Source organism: Cavia porcellus, unplaced genomic scaffold (genome assembly GCF_034190915.1).
Source record: "Cavia porcellus strain 051 isolate PalLab524CR breed Dunkin Hartley unplaced genomic scaffold, mCavPor4.1 scaffold_2, whole genome shotgun sequence".
NCBI classification, from domain to species: Eukaryota; Metazoa; Chordata; class Mammalia; order Rodentia; family Caviidae; genus Cavia; species Cavia porcellus.
In genome coordinates this window covers 28783506-28805668 of record NW_026947485.1, presented here as the reverse complement: position 1 = coordinate 28805668, position 22163 = coordinate 28783506, and the positions used below count along the sequence as shown (strand labels likewise).

Genomic DNA, 22163 nt, shown 5'->3' with positions numbered 1-22163 from the left:
TCTTCCAAGTGAGACTTTAAAACAAGCCTTAAGTAACAGGTTATTGGCTTTCATTGTAGATCCCTTGGGTTATGTATAAAGCCAGTTCTAAAACAAAACATGTAAGCTGGTTTTATAGGTGAAGTCTGCCCTTTCAGAAATAGTCAGAGTAATACAATTTCAATGTATATAAATCATAGAGCATCCATGATTGAAATTCCATAAATTAAGTCACATTAAAAATAGTATTAAAAATCTCTTCTCTGCAGTTTAGTTATATAATGATTTTCTTTTCCAAAAGGAAGCTTTAAAAAATATGCTAGAGAAAAATAAGAGACAAAGCAACCACTGAGAGCTAAAGTTCATCTAAATATATTAGCTGCAAGAAATCAGTTTTTAAAAACCAGTGCATGGCTATCAGAACAGCCAAACCAAGGTAAAATTGAAGTGAATATTAAAGTTTTTCCAAAGTTCTTCATAAAAAAATTACCAATAATTTAAAAGCACACTGAATTTACATCTAAGTCAAAAGAAATATTTTAAGTTAAATAAGTGATCAACAAAGTCGATTTTTTACTTATTTATTGTGAAACCAATGAGCACATTAAGTTTACATCCCAAATACGAGGCATTACTTGATGGCTGGTGTTACATCATTTAAAAATAACATGACAACTGGTGGAACAATATATGCTTTTCAAAGTGCTGTGAAATAGAAATAGTATGAATTCAAATCCGTGTTGGTAAAGAGCAGGAGACTGCTCTGATGCAAACTTCATACATTAGCAAAATAACTCCTACTTGGCTTTTTTCTCTGTATTAAAACAGTTAAGTCTTAGATGATAAAATAATAGAATATAAGGTACATTAAATCAACATTTTACAATAGTTTAATAATGTTTTAGATAACGAAATTATTCTAAATCTAATTTTTTGCTGGATCTTAGTTTTCTGGGGCATTTTTGTTGTTTTTTAAAATAAACACTTTGAATACTTTTTAATAATACAACTTTTAAACTCATAGTTAAAATAAAAAAGCTGCCTTTTGTAGCAGCCTTGGTTCCCATCTACAGGCGGGGTAACATTAAAGCAACAAGTTATCCCAGCTATGTGAAGATTTTGTACTATTCAATCAGGAAGAAACTTGGATCATTATCTCAAGAAAATGCTGGCACATCTGAAATTTAAAGTTCAAAGTAGTTTATCTGAAACATTTTCTCTTTGGGCCACACATGCACATACAGACATTTTATTAAAATATCAACTTTCAGGTAGGTGCCTAAAACGAAAAACCTTTTTAAAAATGAATAATGAACTCTGAAACTGGCAAGTTGACATCCTTTTCCAAATGATGGGAATACTTATTGGTAAAATTAAATTCAGTAATTTTTATAAGATCCTTCTGACTTAAGTAGTAAGAAGCCATCACTGATAATGAAGGCTATGTAGTGATAAGAAATTACATATTTGGTCAGAAAATAAATCATTAACCTATAATTCTAATGACACAGTAGTAATGAAAACAAATGATTTATTTCCAGAAACCATTTGTTTAAGCTGATTTTAGACAATGAAAATGTATTTCTGAATGTACATTTGCAAACATAAGTAAAATGACTAACACTATTTCTGTTTTTTCTAAGATGTAAACATTATCTTAATACATCTCTATTCATAAGATATATTTTCCACCAAAGTGTGAAACAGAATACTGCAAAGATTAATTACTCTTAAATATTTCAGTTGAACATTCAAAAGCAAAGTGTTTGGCCAGTGCAGGGAAGGTATCTACCACATACCTGCCACAGGTCTGAGGCAGTCTGCTCCACACTGCTATCCTCACAGTGGCTAACATCACACATGCCGCGTTTACAGTAACTGCCCTCTTGATACAGAAGGAATGCTCTGGCTCAATTTTAAATACTACCTATATACTATCTTTTAAAATTCAGTAAAGCCAGCGTGGGGTTTTTACACATAGAAATCATTTCGCTGGAAGGCAGGATCTTGTTTACCAATAATATTTGGCAATAAAGGAAAGTATGGCGTTCACAGGCTTTTAGCTTTATACAGAAGCTTGACTAAAATTAGACAGCATAAAAATACGTACCACTAATAATGAAGCCACCGTGTTTAACAATTTAAATACATAGTATCATGACCGTGAGCTTTAGGTAAGAATATATTATTAGCAGGCTTTCTTCTCTATGACTTAACACAATTTGCTATTCCTAATATAGTACCATTAGAATTATTTTTCAAGATTCCTGCGGAGCTGTACTTATTTTACTTCCATGTGAACTGCAGTCATCACTACTGTGTCCAAGCCCAGAGGATGAACTGGAAAAGAAGAGAGGGGAAAATAATAAAAAGAGGAAATTGGTTTTCACAACACACTCAAAGCCTGAGTAACAGAGGAGAACTTTAATTATCTCCAGTCACAAAGAGAGACAGGAAATTTGGACTTTTAATTAGCCATTTGGAGTGCAGTTGGATATTTTTTTAGCTAGATAATTTAAACACGAATAATTCAAGTCTGACTAAATGAAAGTCACATAATCAGAATGCAGATAATTGAATTTCTACTGCATTCATTAATTCAGTGTGGAGGTGTGTGTGAAGACTACTATGATGAGCTGTCACAGCTCAATAAAATCTCAGTCAATTAATTTTTTCATTATCTTAGTATTACATCAACAAAAAAGCAAAGTATGTGTATATATCTGTACACATGCATATGTGCATGATGTGTTATATAAATAGGAACACATTAAATCAAAATGCGAGGAAATACCTTTCTGAATCATAATCTACATCATTTTCTTTCTTTCCTTCTTCGTCTTCTTCGGGGAAACGTCTGTTCATTAAGGCAAACTTTTGAATGGCTTCTTCTACTGAGTATTTGGTCTGCCCAGAAACACACGCCTCGATGTCCTCCGAGTTCAGATGGCTCTGCAGGAAGAGGTGAAGGCTGCTATCTGAAAGCAAAAGTGCGTTCTGTAGGACTCTGTGTGCAGGAAAGACAGGAAAAACAATCGGTGAGCAGGGATGGCAGATAATGGGTAAACCTTAAAAATGTGCCGCTGAAGTAATTTTTTACTGTCCTAAACTTTGCATCAATTATGGACCCTGCCCGTTAAAGGGATGAAGCATATGTTAACTTTTATTCAATTATTTAGAAATTTAGGTGAGTAAAAACATGAAGCTAATAGTTCAGAACATCTGTTAAAAGAATAACTTCAAGGACATTTCTTCAATTTAACCATCTGTTATGACCATGTGGATTAATTATTGGAATATTTTGCTTATACAGTCATAGAAATTTATTCTACTCAAAAAAATTTACTGCCAACAGCATGTCAATTCAGTGATCTTTATTGGACAGGTTGTCATGAAACATCAAAACTTTTAACCACTACTAAAAATGATATGAAGAAGTCAATAAATTTTTCAGCATATTTTATGTTTACAAATTTTACAAGTATGCTTGTGTATATTTGTCTACTGGGGGCTCATTTGAGAAGTGGCTTTTTTTAAATCTAAGGTTGACTAGAAATTTCTCCAGTCTTCAATGGAATGCATGTCTCTTTTCAAATTCAGCACCCAAATAAAAACGACCACAGCCAATTTTATCATATATAACTAAAATATAATAATTTTGTGATCAGTGTATACTGGTCATCTCGTATGAAAGATTGAAGTTCATTAAAGGATAGTATAAATTTTAACTGATCCATCAGACCTACATGGAGGATTAAAAATACCCTGCAGCAAAAATCTACTATATGTTCAAATTCATATAACCAGCGAATGTTCTTTCTGAAATCTATTTCTCAGATTAGGAAAGCAAGTCAGTTACCCCAACACTAACTGGTTTTATCTTTTTAGCAAAGATCGTTGACATGTAATAATTCACATCAATTAACAGTTCAGTAATGATACAACAGAAGACTAAAACCAAATGTAGAAGATGAAACTAGAACACTAAAGCCCAAGTATAATTTTGCCTAATATGGGATTTTTCATATAGAGAATATGAAAAATAGATACCATATTTCAGAGAAAATTTTAACTTATATTTTGTATCTTTAAACAAGTAATTGGAAAAATACATCATTTCTGGCTACTTATAAATTTAGTAAACCTGGGCATAGTGGTACATGCCTGTAATACCAGCACTTGGGAGGCTGAGGCAGGAAGATCACTGCAAGTTCAAAACCATCCTGGGCTACAAAGTAAGCTCAAGGCCAGCCTCAACTGGATAGTAAAACCCTGTCTCAAAAAGACAAAAATCTCTAAAGTCATTAGGATAACAACTGTTATCCTAAAACAAACAAATAAAACAATTATTTCCTCAGAAAGACAAATGTCTACAAATGCATATCTCAAGACTAAAATCCAGCCAGCCTCCTTGTTTCCACAGGCTTATAAGGTAGTTTAAGAAAATACTGTTTACTGGTCTATTAAAAGGAAAAAGGAAAGCTCATGCCTCCTAAAAGAGAAACTCTCAAGCAAAGCCAACTCAATACTTGCTCTCTGCCCTGGGTTCTTCCAGCAGATGACCATGTCACATGATAAAGATTAATTTATCAAGTACAAGTCACCAAGTAGTAAATCTATTTTATTATTCTTTAAGATTTATTTTCTGCACTTACAAATGTTTACCATTCTTGTTTTAAATAATTCAAATTAAAGAAAGAGTTTCATAGCAACAGCCTATTAATACGAACTTGGCCAGCCGCTGAGTTTCAGGAGAGCATTTCCTGTGGCCTCCTGTCGGTAGTTTTCTGCCAGCCATAGGACAAGTAACTGCTCACAGGATTAAACTCACTGCTTTGTTTCTGTTGGAAATGTGTTTTATTTTCTTTATGAAATAATGGATAATCTTTAAAATTGATTTTAGATGGTTTGAGGCATTATACCACAAAAATAATGAGCACTAATGCCAATGATATTGGACACAAATTCATTTTAGCTTTATTTCTTGTCTAAAGCAATTCTACGGAGCCTTGAACTGTTCACGCACTGTTATTAACGTGCTAGTAACCTAACACATGGGTACAGAAAACAAAAGTGATCAGAGTCTAGGTTGATCGGGACCTCAAGGCTACTGTCCTTTTTCTTGAGCTATAATTCAATTTCCAATTTTACTGTACATTAGACTCATTATTTCCATTTTCTTTTCTGTTTAATACTGCCACCTGGAGGACACGCAGGTGAGAAAGAGGGAGCCGGCTGGAACAGTAGGAGAGGAGGATGAGGCTGGGAAGGGAACGTCTGCATACACACACAGGCCCAGGGTTAAAAACAGTGTATCTGCCAGGCATGGTTTGGGTTTTTAAAATTCTTTTCTGTTCTGCTGGTTATACTATGCCACAAGCTTCATGAGTATGAGCTTTAAGCATTTTAAACCTATTTTTCTTTTTTATTTTTTAATCAAGTATTTCACAGTAAAATTTAAAATGCAAAATTTGGAGTCTTTTCCATTCTGGTTCATGCAAGTAATTCGATTTTGACTCGTAACTGGTTCACCATCTTTCAGAGTGTTGTGACAGCTACCATCATGTCAAATCCTACTTTTACACAGCCATGTTTGTGCCACCTTTTCCACAAGCAAATCTAATAGCAGAAAATCAACTTCAAACTTAATATAAAGAGTACTTTGTAAAACAGTCAATAAAATGTCATTGTTAGAAGCCTCTGTAAAAATAAATGTATATGATTTTCAAGTCATTTATAAAAGGAACCAAAACAGCCTTTAGAATTTTAAAGGAATTTCTGAAAAGATATTTACAGCATGAGACAAATCACTTCTTTTTCTGTAACTTTGAAGAAAGCAAAATCTGCTTTTTTCCTTAACTGGACACAGGTGAAAATCAAATTTTCTTCAGTGTGATATTATTAGGTATATTATACAGTGGCTCACTGTAAAGAACAGTATGTGGCTACACAAAATCATTTAATCTGACTAAGGATGTCCTGGGTCTCCTGAACCAAATATAACGGTAACTATACACATCTGCATAGAGAGGAAAGGTAACAGTTTGATGTAGAAAAAAATAACAGCCCCTTTACCTCTTAAAAAGGGGAAAAATCTAATGTAAAAACCTACAAATCTTCACTGAAGATATTCATGATCTGTGCTGTGGTGCCCTCTATTGAACATAGCACTTATTTTTTAAAAAGTTGCACGTGTATGTGTGTGTGTGTGTTTGTGCGTGCGCGCGTGAGTATAAAATTAGCTATGGTAATAGCTTCCATAGTAATTCTTTCCTTAAAAGAAAACTGTAAGAAATACAAAAAATCTAAGTTGTAGTGTGAATATAAGTTATATTAACAGGGTGCATTCCATAAAGAATGAAAGCCAGATATCAACTAAACCTAAAAAATCAGTAGGAAAAAAAGATAAAAACATTAGTAAGAAGTACATTATTCATAGCTGAAAACTAAGCTAGCAGAATTTAAATTCTTGGTCTATAACTCTTGTTCCACAACTGTTATTAGTGACTTTCAATTTATAATTAGAGAAAGGAATACAAAAGGAAGGTTACAGTCAAAATTGAGGAAAAAATGAATGTATTTGAAGAATCTGCTGATCATACTGACTAAATTTTGCCAGAATTCTTCTAATTATAAACTTGCCAGTTCCTGGAATTAACACAGTACCTCCAACTTTCCCATAATTTCCTTATATATAAAACTAAGATAACACCTAACTCCTAAGACTGTTAAATACTAAGATATAACACGTAAAACAACAAACAGGTAGCAAGTGTTCAATAAATGGTATTCTTATTTTGCATGTAGCCAAAGAGATAACTTTTCTAACTTCCAAAGATCATCTTGAATATGTACTTTGCTATTAATATGTATTGCTTCACAATGACCTTAAAATGAAAAAAATAGGGGCTGGGGGTTTAGCTCAGTGGCATAAGCCTGGCAAGCAAGCAGGGCAGTCATGAGTTCGATCCCTGGTACCGATAAAAAGGAAAAAGACAAAAAAAAATGAAAAAAATACATATCACATTATATACAAATACATACATATGCGAAGAGACATTTTGATTTCATGGAGTCTGAACATATACATAGGGCTTCTAGGTCACAACTTCAAAACTTTAGATAAAAACTAGATTTTAGAAATATATGCTCAAAGTCTGCAACCCAAATATATCCCACATTCTAATGCTGTGATTCCTAGAGGTCCTCTATAAAATATAAGCTATTGATGAGTGACCAATGGCACCTCAAGGCATATCAAGCTGCAGTCAGGGACAGTGCTGGAGTGCACATCACATCTGGTTTTCCTAAATCAGCTCAGGAGGGAAAGAGGGATGGGACCCTAGGGCCAAAAACATGGAAGGCTGCTATTATATTAAAACTGGATAAAGAACAGGGGTGCTGTGCCCTGGACTGGGGGGCACACAGAAAGGAGGGCCCTCGGGGCTTAGGTGAGGTCTGAAGCCAACCAAGTGGTATTCGATTCCTTGCATCCTTGAGGTTCAAATCATGAAGAAGCACCAGCTTTCATTTTTAACATGAAATTAATTCACAGAAAAATGTTCTCATACTATTGGGGAATAACATCACATATTAGCTTTGTGTCTATTCCTTGATTTGATTTCTAGGCCATAATCCAGATCCAACTGTAATGAATCTAGCCATAACTCTGATAGGTACACAACAGTTCCCCGTTAGGATGGAAGTTCAAGGGGAGAGGGACTGAGCCCATTCTTCGTAGTTCTCTACCTCTGGTACACAGCCTGGCCTCAGTCATCACTTGAGAAGTTTCTGTTGAATGAAGAATCACTACAGGGTCTTTAGAGTGCATTGGGAGTATCTGAACAACCACCACACACTGAGGTCAGCACCATTTGGGATGTATTATTCCACTCCACAGAAACACAAAGCAGTTAAGGTATTCAAAAGAATTAAATGACTTTTCCAAGACTGCATAACAAGAAAAACATCAGGAGCCAAGATTTATGAGAGATCTAGAACCCAGCTCCCCAGCTCCTCGTGCTACTGAACTAGGGTGCTTTCTACTATGACATCAGCATCAGATACAGCTGCAAACAGCCAAACAACACAATGAGCCAAATATAAGCTGTACGTGCATAATCCCACTGTGCCCAAGGGGCCATTACTTTTGGTAGATCAACTGTGGATGGGAAGACAGTATTCGAAACAATGAAAGGATTCCTGGTTAAAAACACATACCTTGTTCTTAATTAATATAAATATAAATGCATTCACATGCTGTCCTTTAACCTCAAATAAAGAGAATTCTGTACAAAGATGAGCAGCTCCCCAGTGCTGGCTGCGATCGCGGGATTCCCCACCCATGCCCAGGCCTCTCTGGAGGTGGGAAGGTCTAAGCTTCCCTGGGGCAGCATCTGGATCGAGCCCTGCTCTACAAACTTGGACTGCAGAGCCACATCCTAAGGGAGAAGCCAACCGCCACCTGAGCTCCACAGAAACAACAATTAACATCAGAGCTGTCTCTAAAGGGAAAGGGCAGAGAAAACTTGACCAGCTCTTTGTTCTGTCATGCTTACAACATCCAAAAGAACCCTACTGTAATGTTTTCAAAGGACTTGACTCCACTAATCAGTTTTCAGTTCTCCTCTCAGATTTATTCCTCTGGCTTCTCTTCCTTTCCCTCCCTTCCCTCAATTTATAAGCCAGGCTTTTTTTGTATGTCTTGGTGACCCCTTCAAAGGAAAGGCAGTATGTCAATGTAACAGAAATAAATATTAATATTCATGGGCATACTTAATACCCAGACCCTTTATGAGTGAGCCATATGGGGAGAAGGTAGTATATTATTTCAAGCTTGCTCTAGGGTCCTATTTAGTGAACTTGAAAGAAGATGATTTCAGATCTTAAAGTCACTAGAAAATGAACGGTCAGGAGTCTGACTCCTGCTACTAACTAATAGTCATACGGCTCAACCTCTTTTCTTATCTATGAAAAGTTAGAAAAATAAACTCAAAGCTATTTCATGTCTAAGTGCATTCAGATAATGATGGTGTAGGACCAAGAGTGTAGCTCAATGGTCGAGTGTTTGCCTAACGTGTGAGGCCATGGGTCTGATCCCTAGCACCGCAAAAATAAATTAACAGCCAACTTTAGATACTTTGTGCCAGACACATTATACTATTGTGAGTGCTTCATATTTATTAGCCCTTTTAATCCTCTCAACTACCTATGAGGCAGGTTCTACTATTACCTCATGTTATAGATGGGAAAACACAGGCACAGAAGAGGAAAAGACTCGCTCAAGTTCCCAGCCAGTAAGTGGCACTGCCAGGATTTGAACCTAAGGAGCCAAGCCTCAGAGTCACTGTGCAAGCCAGTGTTTGACAAGCTTCCCAAGAGTGAGACAAAGGGAAATCCTCACAGTGTGTATTCAAGCAGCTCGAATGGAAGTACCTTCCATCACTGAGTAATCCAGCCACTGAGACTATTCAGACACCACTGATACTCCTTCTCACACATTCTCTCCGAAGGGAAGAATTAAGCCCTCCACTTGGAGGGGCCTAGAAGGGTATTATAAGCAGCCTGTTGTAAAGACAATTTCAGCCTGTCAATCCTAAATGCTATAAATGAGGACAGTTTTTAAGAAGGGCCTTTGTCTAACAAGGCACATTTATTTTCTGGTAAATTTTACTTTTGTCAGCTGAACTCCCAAAGAATCTGTATCTGCTTTATATCCTAAGAGACCTTATACTCCACCCCTGACTTAATTATTCATTGTTTTTTTTTTTCTAGAAAATCAGTCCCAAATATGTACCATATGATCTGAGCCACAAGATGGCACTCTACCACAGGAAATGGATTTGTGAGCTTGGCTGAGTATCAATCAGGTGTCTAAGAGCAGTAAAATCCCCCTCTACAGCATCCTCAGCTTTCAGTTCCCTGTGCTCACATTTCAGGTCTGGCCACAGAATTTCTGTTCACTCACTTTCTGAGGAAATCTTCCAATCCCTGACGACGCTGATCAACGTGCTGGCGATTGTTCATGTTGAAAAACAGGTTTTTAGATGGAAGTTCTGGCAGTTGCCTTGAGTAAGAAAAAAAAATTTTTTTTCATTACTAAATCAAGGTAATTAAAAGAAGTCCTTACATGATAGATAATAACTATACTACTAATCTCTATTAGTTCATCAAAAAGAGCAGTCTGTGCTTTCATTGTTCAACTGTTTGATCGTTTTTTTCATGCTTATAACTTGTAATTTGAACAACTACTTTGAAGATAATTACACACTACATATTAACCAGTGTTAACTTCCTATTATTTTGTTTTGAAGTTCTGTATCATTTTTATTCTTTGTTTTTAAAATTAAAAAATCAAAAGTCCCTAAGTGTAGGCAATTTATTCATAATAATTACTACACAGTTGTTATATAATTATTACGTAAGTCTCAAAGAAAAACCCTGTTTAGATTTCCAGGCTGTTTACAGGTCAATGTCCCTAAAAGTTGGTGAAATTCAAGTGATAAACTTTAAAATCAGATGCAGTAGCCACAAAACTAACTGAAGCAATACCTTGCAATCAAGAAGACAGCCTATAAAACTCTTCCTATTGTATTGATTTTTAATGCATATCAATTTTTAACTTGATGGTTGTAATAATTTCCTCAGAACACTCTGAGGAGTGTCACTTACACCAGCAGTGCGTTACTCTGGAGTCTCTGTCTCAGCCACACAAATTCTCTGTATCGTCTTCGTACACAGGACGTTTTCATTGTGAAACACATGCTATTGGTCTGTACAAAACAAGAAAATATAAGCCTCATCTGAGGGAAAAGGCTTTCCTTCCATCTATAACACATAATATGATCTCATATTGATGGAAGAGTCCTTGCAACTAGAGACGGCTTCCCCTGGCTCTCCACTACATCTTGGACCTCTTCTCCTCCACATGATTGTCCTACAGGTCATGCTGGTCACAAGGAGCCCTGACATCACTGCTCAGCGGAAGAGCAGCACTTCCTCCTCTCCCAGACAAGACAAGAACATAAAACAGGGATGAACCTGTGAGCATGTATGTCAGAAGGTTGCAAGATCAACGGCAAGCACTTGGTAAATTTTATTTATTAATATTATTAGTTATTTATGTTGGATTCCCCGTAGCTATTCTGTGCAAGATTTGGAAAAAGGCACTTCTAAGGTAAATCATAATGCTTTTCCTTTGGTCAAACAGAAGATGGGTAAATACTCTTTGCACAAAATCAGAAACTAACAAATATTTATGTCTTCTGATTTCAAAAAATAAGATGATCTTTGTTTTTTATGAAATTCTACTGCATAATCTTTACATTGCCAAATGAAAAACAAAACATCTGCTGCTAAGATTTGTTCTATTTAAAATATTATTCTCCCAGGTAGTAAGCTCAGTCTTTGTTTTTGCTGGGAAATCCAGTGCTTATGTACATTAGTTCTTAAACTGTTCCCATGAAATCTATGGCACAGTTCCTCATATTTCTAAAGTTCAGAAACCTCAGGATGCATACAGGTTAAGAAACCCACCTCCAAAGCAGCCAGTGATCTAAATTCCCCTTTGATGATACGGTAACAAAACATGCTGCTAGGAGTCTATGGCACAGTAACGCGGTGTGGATTTCAGGCCACCTTCTAATGCGCTCTGTGGGGACAATCCAGCAGGCTGAGTTACACAACCATTAGTGCCCTAACCAAGGCCTGGGCAGGTGTCCTCTTGGTATTCTCTCCCCAGAGCGCATCAGGCTACTTCAGGGACTCCTGACACCTCCCAAATGGGTCAATCAATTTAAACTCCCTTGATTTCTCTGCTTGCTCACAATCATTGTCGGTGTCTGCAGAGAAAGATCCACTTGATTTCACCAAGATAAGGTTCAGATCTGAGTTCTTCCTTCACTAGGACAAGGACAGGCTCAGGATAATACAGATGATGATCTACACAGCTCCATCCTCTACTAATTTAAAATCCCAAGTAAATATCAAGATCTCTGAGTTGGGTGCTATTATTTCCCTTGAGGTTAATTTAAATGAGTTAATCACCAGCTTCTCTGCCTGCAAACCTGCCCAGGCACAGCATCTAACAGAGGCAATCTAGAACTCTCTAGGCCCACCAACGCTCTTCTAATGTTACAACAGGTGGATGCTGAGACACTCACTGATTAAGTTCCTCTAAAGCTGTTTGTTTCTGATATCCAAGCCAAGATTTATTCATTGTCAACTTATCAGCTTTGCAGAGAAATGCCAGAACACCACCAAATAATATTCATGTAGCCCTACTGTCTCTGGCTCCAGATAGAGATTTCTGAATTCATGCTGTGTTATTTATTAGCAAAGAAGAATCTATACTCTCATTATTTCTTAAGAATAATTACATTTCAAGCCTCCCATATAGTGGATGATACAGGTTCATAATTTTTTATGAGCAGTCAAAAGGCAACTATAGTTTCATTTTATTTCATGTTTATTCTTATGTGTTCATAATATTCTACACAGAACATAGCCCTGATGTAAGTTTATGGGTAAAACCAAAACAAAATAAAAATATACAGCATATCCTACCAATGGCCTGGGGAACCCCAGTGAATGGCACCAGAGGCAGACAGCCACTCCTAGCAATGGCCTATAACACAATCATCATCAAAAAATAAAATAAAATAAAATTCTGAGTTTTTAATTGGTTTATTTTCTAAACTGAGGACACTTAAAAGATTTTATGACTGGGTTTGGCTGACCCATATGCCAATGTAGGAATTTACAGCAGGAGACTGAAGGATGGTTACATTTTACTGTGCTATGTAGTTTCAGACAAATTCTGAGCCAGTTTTGATGCTCCCAAGAAAAATTTAGATTAAACAAGATGGGAAAAGTGACTACCTTTAAGATCAAGGGCCAATATACTATAGCTCATGGGCTGTGTCCAGCCTGCCATTTGCCTTTGTAAATAGCTTTATGAGGCTCGATCTGCTCATTCTTTCATGTATTGTCTATGGCTGCTCCCGGCTTACAACAGAACTGAGCACCACAACACAGATGTGTGGGCCCCAAAGCTAACGGTATTTATTGCCTCGTCCTGTACAGGAAAAGTCTGCTGACCCTTGTTCAAGATGATCACAGAAGGCCACACACCACAACAAATTATTCATGAGACTACGACAGTATTTTCAGAATACGGTGTATCATTCCCAATTGCTTACTCCTCATATTGTTACTCAAAATCTAGACTAACGCAAACTAATTGCACATAATTTCCTATTTTCTGATTCTACATATAAACATTTTATATATCCTTCCTCCTGAGAAATTCTATATTCTCTCAAACTTTAGATTTATCAGGTACTATATAATCCAGGAATGTTATAACAAATTATAAAGAAACAGCATTAGTGAGTTATAAATACTCTTTAAGCATGAATTTTACATGTATTCACATTTTCACAGATGAAGACAATAAACATTAAAATATTAATATTTTTTAAAGTATAGGAGTTTCAAATAAGTATTTTTCAACTCCAGGAACCATCTTACTGTTTCATTTAAGATAAAGCATTAGTACAGGAATCATTCAAATTAAATTCTTTGACTCGGGAAACGTTTCACTTTTAAGTATACCATAGCATCCAATAAAATATCTGCTACTAAAAGGTCCCATAATTTCCACTGACTACTGATTGACTACCAACTGCATACTTACATGAATACATATCTCATAGTCGATATAAGAATGCCAGAAGTCTTCCTTCTGAATCCTAGGATCTCGGACCCAAACACTTACAAATTCCTGTAAGGGCATGGTACAGAAAGAAAACTGTTTCAGAATTGCAAGTCAGGCTTCAAGAGCAGGGGGAAGTGACTGTCCAAGAGCAAAACTACAATGAGCTTCAGATAGCGTGGTTGCAATCCTTTAAAAAACAAGAAGTTAATGAATCAGGCACCACGAGCAAATCCAGAAAACACTTTTGGCCACAAACGGAATTTTAAAATAATGCAAAACTGAGCTGGACGTGCTTATGGATAATGTGCTCTATAACTGATGTCTCATTTTGAATTATGAAAAATAAGTTCACATTTTTCTCAAATTTTAAATGCAGTCATTTCTCACTTTCATCATCTCTAAATTAAAACTACAGGCCCTGACTGGCAAATTTCTTTCTGTAAGACAGAAAAGGGAGTTCAAAAGCCACGAGTGAAAAGCAAGCCACGAGAGGTGACACTGCCTGTGTGTACACAGCCCAGCCTCGTGAGCATATGCGGTAGGAACTTCTCAACAGAAAGATGGACACCTTTTTTCATACCATACTTTTCTATTTTAAAAATATTTCTCATATATTGTATCATTTCATCGTCATATCTCTGTTTCAGGTAAAGGTTAGAAATGGTCAAAAAAATACACAGTGGATACTTTTTGTTCCTTTCGAAATATGAGGCAACAGAAAATTAGAAATATGAGGTAACACGGAAAATACTTTTCAAAAAGTGCTCTTTATGGGGCTGGGGATTTAGCTCAGTGGCATAAGCGCCTGCCTTGCAAGCAGGCAGTCATGAGTTCGATCCCTAGTACCGACGAAAAGGAAAAAGACAAAAAAAAAAAAAGTGCTCTTTACTAAACAGGCTCAGTTTAAAAATATGTAAGCACATTACAGCTAAAGATATGATACCTGGAATGATAAATTTTAATGTGTAACTTGTTCCCTCAGAAATCAAACTGCTAACTGAATTTAATTTTAAATATTTTAGCTTTTTGTTAAGACTAGAGCATTAGGCTAAAATGCAGCCATCTTTTACCACTTTGTTTTAGCACAGTGAGAGGCAGCCTGAGTTCATCCCAGGCACCTGCTCTGAGCTTGTGCTTTCCACCTCAATCTGCGATAATAGTGTCTTAAGCTCATTTTCTTACAGTATCTTTCACTCCAAAATAGAACAGCAAGAAAGACCATAGAGATCTTTCGAATGAGCACCTCCACTTTGTTATGCAGACAATAAAATAAAAATTTTCAGCAGAAAAGATTTTTTTTTAAGCAAAAAAGCAGTCTTCATTCCTTGAAAGTAACTGCCAATGTTCACATCTAAGGCAACCGCACGCTTTGTTCTTGCCTTTGGGACTTCGGTCCCATTGCTTGCCCTAGGTACATAAGCATTATGAGTTAATGTCCCAAAAGGCTTATTTTTAAATCTTTCATTGTGTATTTTTTAACATGATTTCTCAAGGCTGAGAGGTTCAGATAGGGTTCAGAGGGTGCAGCTCAGTACTAGAGCATTTGCCTTGCATGCACCAGGCCCTGGGTTCCATGGCAGCACCACAAATTAATAAAATGATTTCTCAAAGAGAGAGAAAGAGAATAACAATTAGGTAACAATACAGCAATGCTCTAAACATTTTGACATGCTTGCTGAAACATAATTCTAAATTGTAAGAGTGACTATAAAAACAATTTTTTAACTCAAGATACCCATGATATTCTCCAATGAAAGTTAGTGTGATTGGGTAGGGGACACAGTAGATCCCACCTAGGGAAGTAAATAGAAGCAGAACTCACAGGCTCTGCTCTTAGTTAATGCTTTTTACCTGTCTCCTGTGTGTGTGTGTATGTAACTCATTTTCCTGTAATACTTTTCACATAACACAGCTCTTAAAAGGAATTAATTATCAATAAATCAATGAACAGAAAGTTAAAAATAGGTTCAGAAGAGAACAAATCTGTAATAAACCACACGTCCGCCCCTCCCTCCCCCAACCCTACACACAATCTGTGTGCTTCATGGGCATTAGATACTATTTTTGCCTTCATAGGATCCTTTCCCCACAAAAAATAATAAAATTATACTTTATAACTACTGGTGTAAAGGCAAATATATTAATAGGACACATTAAAGCCATTCTTTGAAATAAAAATTAATTCTTCTAATTTTAAAAGGAATTAACCATTTTCATGGGGCCCTAACAGTGTGAGTGCCAGGACTGTTCCTAATCCAGACGGGGGCACAGCACTGTCACCAGCTCACATGGAAGCCACTCAGAGAGTGATGGCAGCACCACTTTCCCACGGAAGAGGCAGAAGAGCTTGGATGTTCCAGAGAAGGAGATTAACTATTTCCAGCAGCTCAGAGTCTAACAGCAGCAGCAGAAAGAAGACATGCTCTTAGTACTGAACCAGTGACCTTCATACAGACTAAACAAAAATGAAAAGACAGCGAAACACATTTGTCATTTAGCTACACATTTATTATTTCAAAAAGAGGGAGATCTGGAACAAAACCTATAAAATCCAGTTACTACAATGCTACATACTCTGAGTACACAACACACATTAGTATCATAATCCATGAAGGTAGTAATGGCAAACAGTTCTGTGGGAGGGCTTTTCCCCTACTTATCCACCACTGTTCCTCTGTTTTTCACACAGGGTCCCACTACGTAGTTCAGGCTGGCCTTAAACTCACTCTAGCTGAGGCTGGCCTGAAACTCTCAGTGATCCTCCCGCGTGCGGGGATTACAGGCAGGTCCCACCATGCTGGGCTTACTGTCCCACGCTTAGCGTATGAACTCAAGAGCACGTCCTTTTTCATGGAAAAAGTAATGACTTAAGGTCATGAGACTAGATGTAACTTCTGGCTCATCCACCTCCTAAAAACTATGAACTTCAATTTCTATATCTGACCAAGCTCTTCAGATTTATCTTCTTGGGAATCACCTACAAATTCCCTCTGCTACTGCCCTCACTCAAGCATCTGCTGCCCACACTGATGTAAGGGCTCTGGGCTCATATCCAGTGAATTCCCTACACTGAGGCAAGAATGACTTCAAAACACATCGTTTATACATCCCTGTATAAAACCCACCAAAAGCTGCCCAGTAATCTTCCAGATTAAGTTGGAACTCCTTGGTTAGCACAACACAGTCTTTCGTGCCTTTCACTGTTAGCTGAGAAAGGGGGGGGGGTCTTACACCCCACGCACAATGTGCTATTTTATACCCCATGCCTTTGAACCCACTCTCCTGTCTGCCTGCAGTGCTGTCCCCAACCTGTTCCTTTCTTCTCCTCCTTCCTTTCTCTGCTCCTCCTTTCTCTTCCTCTTCTTTTTCTTCTTTTTCGCTCCTTCTCTTTTATTATGTTTTGCAAACTGCAACTGACTGTTAAATGCAACTCAGTTCGTGCTGCTTTGGGAAATCCTCCTCTGGCTCACCTGGTCTGGTTTATTTGCCTCTCCTCTGAGCCCCTGAAGCCCACTGACTGGGCCCAGTCCCTACTCAGCACACTCACTGTCCTGTACTAAGATCACCATCTCTCAGCCTCATCTTCTACTCTCTGGCTCCCACAGGGCGGCACAGGCTGTCCCCTGAGACCCAAGTGCCTGATGCGTCCAACACACCCATTAATATAAGCTAATGAACAAAGAATCCCTGTGGAATAAACAAATTGCTTTCAGGGAAGAAAAAAATTAAACTTCAGCTAAAATAAAAACCACATCCATGTGGATTGCTGGACTCCATGTATTAATGATAAGTTATTTTGCAACTGGTCTAATGTTTATCTTAATTTAACCAACCTCTTCCACTAAAGGTGTGCCAATTAACGCAGAAGGCTGCCAGAGCAGTGCTTAAGATCTGTGAGAGCAAACTGTTTCTGAGCACCCTAAAGAACTCCAGAAGTGCCTATTTACATAGAAATAATTGAAAACCATTCTGATAGCTTCAATAACTTAGTCCCCAAAGTCGTGGATCAGGCAACGATTTGTTAGCCTAGTTGGAGCTAAAATATGTACTTGAATGCAATAAAAGTACATTTATTTTAAAATATTCTATAATTCAGATGGGCCTCTCCTCCTCTCCCCTGCAATTAGCAGGAATTAGTGGAGTTGCACCACACTTCCAGCTACGGACAGCTTACCCAGGCAGCCGGGGTTCACCTATAATCTCTTAATTAGACGCATCCCTCATGACCTACCCACCATCCTTCAAGGCAGTGTTGACAGCCTGTCAGCCACAGAGGGACAGCCCCAGAGTTCCACACCTAGAATCCTATGGATTTTCTATGGAAATGGCTTCCGCAGTAGCAGTTAGTCAATTTAATAACCTTATTAAACACTTTAATGACTTCTTGGGCCTAATGACTACATCTACTATGAGAGAAAACACCAGGCAGAGTGGAATTAAAAATTTAAACTAGCTGATCTTTCCAGTTCTCCCTGTGAAAGCAGGTTTTATAAGGAAGGGAGAATTCTTGCCTCTGGGAAAATCTCATTTTTGGGTTTCCTGTAGCTACCCACTCTCTGGTTTCAGTGGACCCTCTTTTCTCCATGAGCCCCAATCCAGGCCCACCTTTTAGCTATTTCTAGCTTTTCTTCCCCTTTTTCTCTGATAGGAGGTGAAATCCATTTACAAAGCACTGCACCTGTGTAGGACACTGGCATGTGCCTGGCACCGCACCATTCCACATCTTTTCCTTCACTCTTTACAACAATCCTAAACACAAGATAACCTTTTCATCTCAATTTTACAGATAAGAAAAAGGAGGCTTCTAAAACTTAAGCAATTGGCTCACTCTCAGCTGACCAGTAAAGCTTTTGGATCTGGTTTTCAGACTCTGGTTTATGTTGTTCAAAGCCTGTACTTGCGAATATGTGCTCGCCAGGGGATCTGTTAGCAACAGTAACTACAACTCCATGCTCAGTTTTACTATAGTTACATTATTTTGGAGGGAAAAAATTACCTTCCTGGCTACCTCGTAAAATACCAGAATAAGCAACATACTATTCTAAAACTGTGTTCCTCCCATTCATTACCACATTATGGTCATGATGTCTCCTTGGGTTCCTCTTGGCATGGTGCTTCCTCAGACTTCACTTTTTTTGATCACTTGGACAATCCTGTAGTAACGCCCCGTGAGGAGGTCTCTGGATTAGACTGTGGTTCTACATGTTTGGAAGGTGCTATTTTATCACATTCCAGAGAGGGGCCTTGCTTTCCCCAACAACTTTCTACCATTGATGTTAAGTCCAATCACTGCAATAAAGTTTCTCTACAATAAAGTTACTCCTTTTTCATTTCTAGACAAATACAGAGATAAATTTATGTTCACTAATTTTTCTTCTCTTAAGCTACTTCTAACTTAATCACAGTTTGCAAATGTGTCTTGAAATGTATCAGAACACTAAGCTGGAAGAGTCAGATACTAAACTATAAATTCTATGATCTCAATTTTCTAAAAATGACATTCATATACATATAGAAAAAGACTAGGGGGAAAGTCCACATTTTATTCTCTCGTTAATACTGCTCCAAAAATGTTCTGCAATGAACAAATCTTTTAAAATCTAGAGGAAGGAAAAAGAGTGGGCTGAGGACATGGGACTGAGGGGGTGGACTTTTTCTTTGAGGCTGGCTCAGCAAAGAACAGTTACATGGGTAACTGTAACGAAAACGCTGCAATCAGAATGACAGCAGCATTCTCTGAATCCTGCTGTACTCTGGGGTATTCCCAGCTGCTTTTTTTTTTCTTACAGAAGAATGTAAATTCCCTTTCACGGAAATCATGTTTCATTTTGTTTTCTTTAATGGGAAAACTTAGAAACACTATAACATCAGAAGCTGAGAACCAGAGAAGGAAGGAGGGGGAAAAAAAAGAAAGAAGAAAAAGAACAAATTTAGGCTTTAGAGAGTGAGAGACTGAGATTCTGTTTTGGCTGTGTGTGTGTGTTGTGTGTGTGTGTGTACATGCGCAAGTGCCCGCTGAGGACCAAAGGGCATCACTCATGCTTAGCAAGTGCTCTGCCTTGAACTACGTCCTTAGCCCTGTGAAACAGTGTTTTGCCTTGTTTTGTTGTTTCCCTTCACAGTTCCCAGTGTCACAGGGCACCAGGCAATACTCTTTATTTATTTTTCAGGGACGTTCTCTGCTTTCAGCCTGGTCATTTCAATCAGTATTCCAATGTAGCTCAGTGGTAAAGCATTTGTGTAACACCTGGATTTGATTCCTGACATGGCAAAAACAAAAAGCTCCATGCTTTCCTAAAACAAGTCAGAAATGTGACCATCAGTCAGCATAGTGTGTCTTGAACATGTTACCATTAGCCCTGGAGTCTACTCATCAGAATGGCAACACGCCCCTCCTGTCTGCCTGCAGTGCCCTGTCTTCTCCCTCAGTGGCAGGGTCAGTCCTAGCAGTGCAGGCAACAGCCCTGGGCCCACGTGGGCCTGCTTTATGGGAATTCTCAGCCAAGAGAATGGAGGCTTAGCTGTCACTCAGCTACCAATAACCGGTAGTTGCCTGGGAGTTGCTGTTATCTCCAGTAGAGTGTGCACATTTAGAAGGGGGAAAAAGATATTATTCCCAGAAGTACAAATCTCTAAAGGAAGAATGTGGCCACCATGGTCCAAAAGAGCAGGAGAGGCTCAACTCCCACAAATACAGACACAAACAAATACACTTCAGTTCACCCAGGGCAGGAGGCTCCAGTTATGCCAAGAGCCAGAGAACAAGCCTGGGCCATTCCGGAGGGAGCAGTGCCTATGAGGGTCAACGCCCGGATGTCAGTCTCCAAGAACAGCCCGTGTCCTGCAGGTGCAAGCTGCTTATTCTCCACAGAAGACAAGGTTCAGTGAGGCTGGGAACAAGGGTCCTCAGTGGTGCAGAGAAATAAAACTGCTCATTCTGGACATTAAAATAGAAAAAGAGCAAAACTGCCTGACTCCACAAAAGACAATGTCTGAATTGTGTTTCCTGTCACAGCCACCTGCCTTTCCATTTGGATTCAGGGTTCTGTCTCATTAAACACAAAAGTTGATTCAGTTGGGTCCATCTAATTATTCTTATTAAATATGTAACCATAATATTTTAATTGTAAATTAAAGTTGCATGCATGAATGAATCTGAATTCATTTTAATTTTACAATGGCACAATGCCAAGGGCTTTTTATGGAGAAGATCCATCAGCCCGGATACTGCTCTCCTGGGAATTCAAACCAATGTGCAAATGGAACATGTTTAACTAACAAGGGAGACTCTCTTCCCCTTTTCTCCTCTTGCAAGATTTATTATAGTAATAAAGCTGTTTTAACAAGAAACACTGCATTTCCCAAATCTTAAAAAAAAATTGCCAAACTTCTAGACTAGCACTACCAGTCCTATAGAACCAACATGTCATTCTATGCCATTTGAATCTTGCACAAAGATGGCAACTAGGTTTTAATTCACATGCCGACCTCATGACTAGTTAGTAATGTCTGCTACATCCACGTGGAAAGTGCTTACACCAACACTGCACCTTGGTCTATATTCTAAAACAATCAGCGATGTTGCATTTGACCCTTACTTGCATGGTTAGGTGAAATCAGACTTATTTTCCACTAGCCAACAACCAGCCACGAGGCCACTGAATAAGACTTCCCCTACCCTAACTGGCATTAACTACAGTGTTTTGAGGATAAGCGAGAACATAAAAGTATCTTTAGTTAAGTAAGGCTGTAGAAAGCCTCTTCTTGATCCTACACTGAGGCCTACAGGAGGAGATATTAGCCCACTGACACACTGTGAGAGGCGGGGGGGAAGACGTGATTGCAGTGGGTAAAGTCCAGGCCACAAGGGTGCACAGAGCATGCAAGGTTCCACAGAAGGGAGCTCAGATAGCGGTAAGAAGCACGCTGGTGTAGTGCCAGGGAACGAGAGGCAAGTCTGGAGAAGGAATCAGGTTTGAGCCCTGCAGGGCCCCAGAAGCCAAATGAAGCAGTTGTGATTCAGTTCTGACAGCAATGTATTAGAAGAAAGATCATCATTCTGGCTGTAGAGAATGAACAGAGAGGGAATCAACAGTCATGTATTACAGTCCACCCAGGGTGAACTGTTTATGTTAAATGTGTTTCTTACTGACAAAGGCTGACATAAATTTTTCAACATTACACCTGGATTTGCAGTAGTTCTTCCTTTTCCATAAAGCACTTTTAAGCTTAAAATTCTTCAATGCTAAAATATCATTCAATAAATAGGTATAAGAAAGCACATTTTCAAAGTAAATACATGCTTTCTTCATGTAGATGGTTAAAATGAATGTCTAGTTTTTTGCCATTAAAATGAATTTATAATAAATCAAATGATTAAACCAACCAACTAAAAGAGAGCTGCTTTTTTTATTCCTCAGTACTGGGTTCTGGGGATTAAACCCAGGGCTTTCACACTAAACCACAT

The 22163-nt window shown here is 38.0% G+C and overlaps 1 protein-coding gene across 2 annotated transcripts in view; it reads right to left on the bottom strand.

The window, feature by feature from the left end:
- Positions 1-544: 544 nt before the first annotated feature.
- Positions 545-22163, bottom strand: part of Snx10 (sorting nexin 10) — a 66015-nt gene continuing 44396 nt past the window's right edge. For both annotated transcript variants that reach the window (XM_063239667.1, XM_063239663.1), the window contains 5 exons: positions 13676-13762; positions 10651-10751; positions 9947-10045; positions 2774-2986; positions 545-2319 (listed from right to left, as the gene is read on the bottom strand). In XM_063239667.1, coding sequence (XP_063095737.1) covers positions 2238-2319; positions 2774-2986; positions 9947-10045; positions 10651-10751; positions 13676-13762 — 582 coding nt within the window. In that variant the 3' untranslated portion in view covers positions 545-2237. The remainder of the gene's footprint in view (positions 2320-2773; positions 2987-9946; positions 10046-10650; positions 10752-13675; positions 13763-22163) is intronic.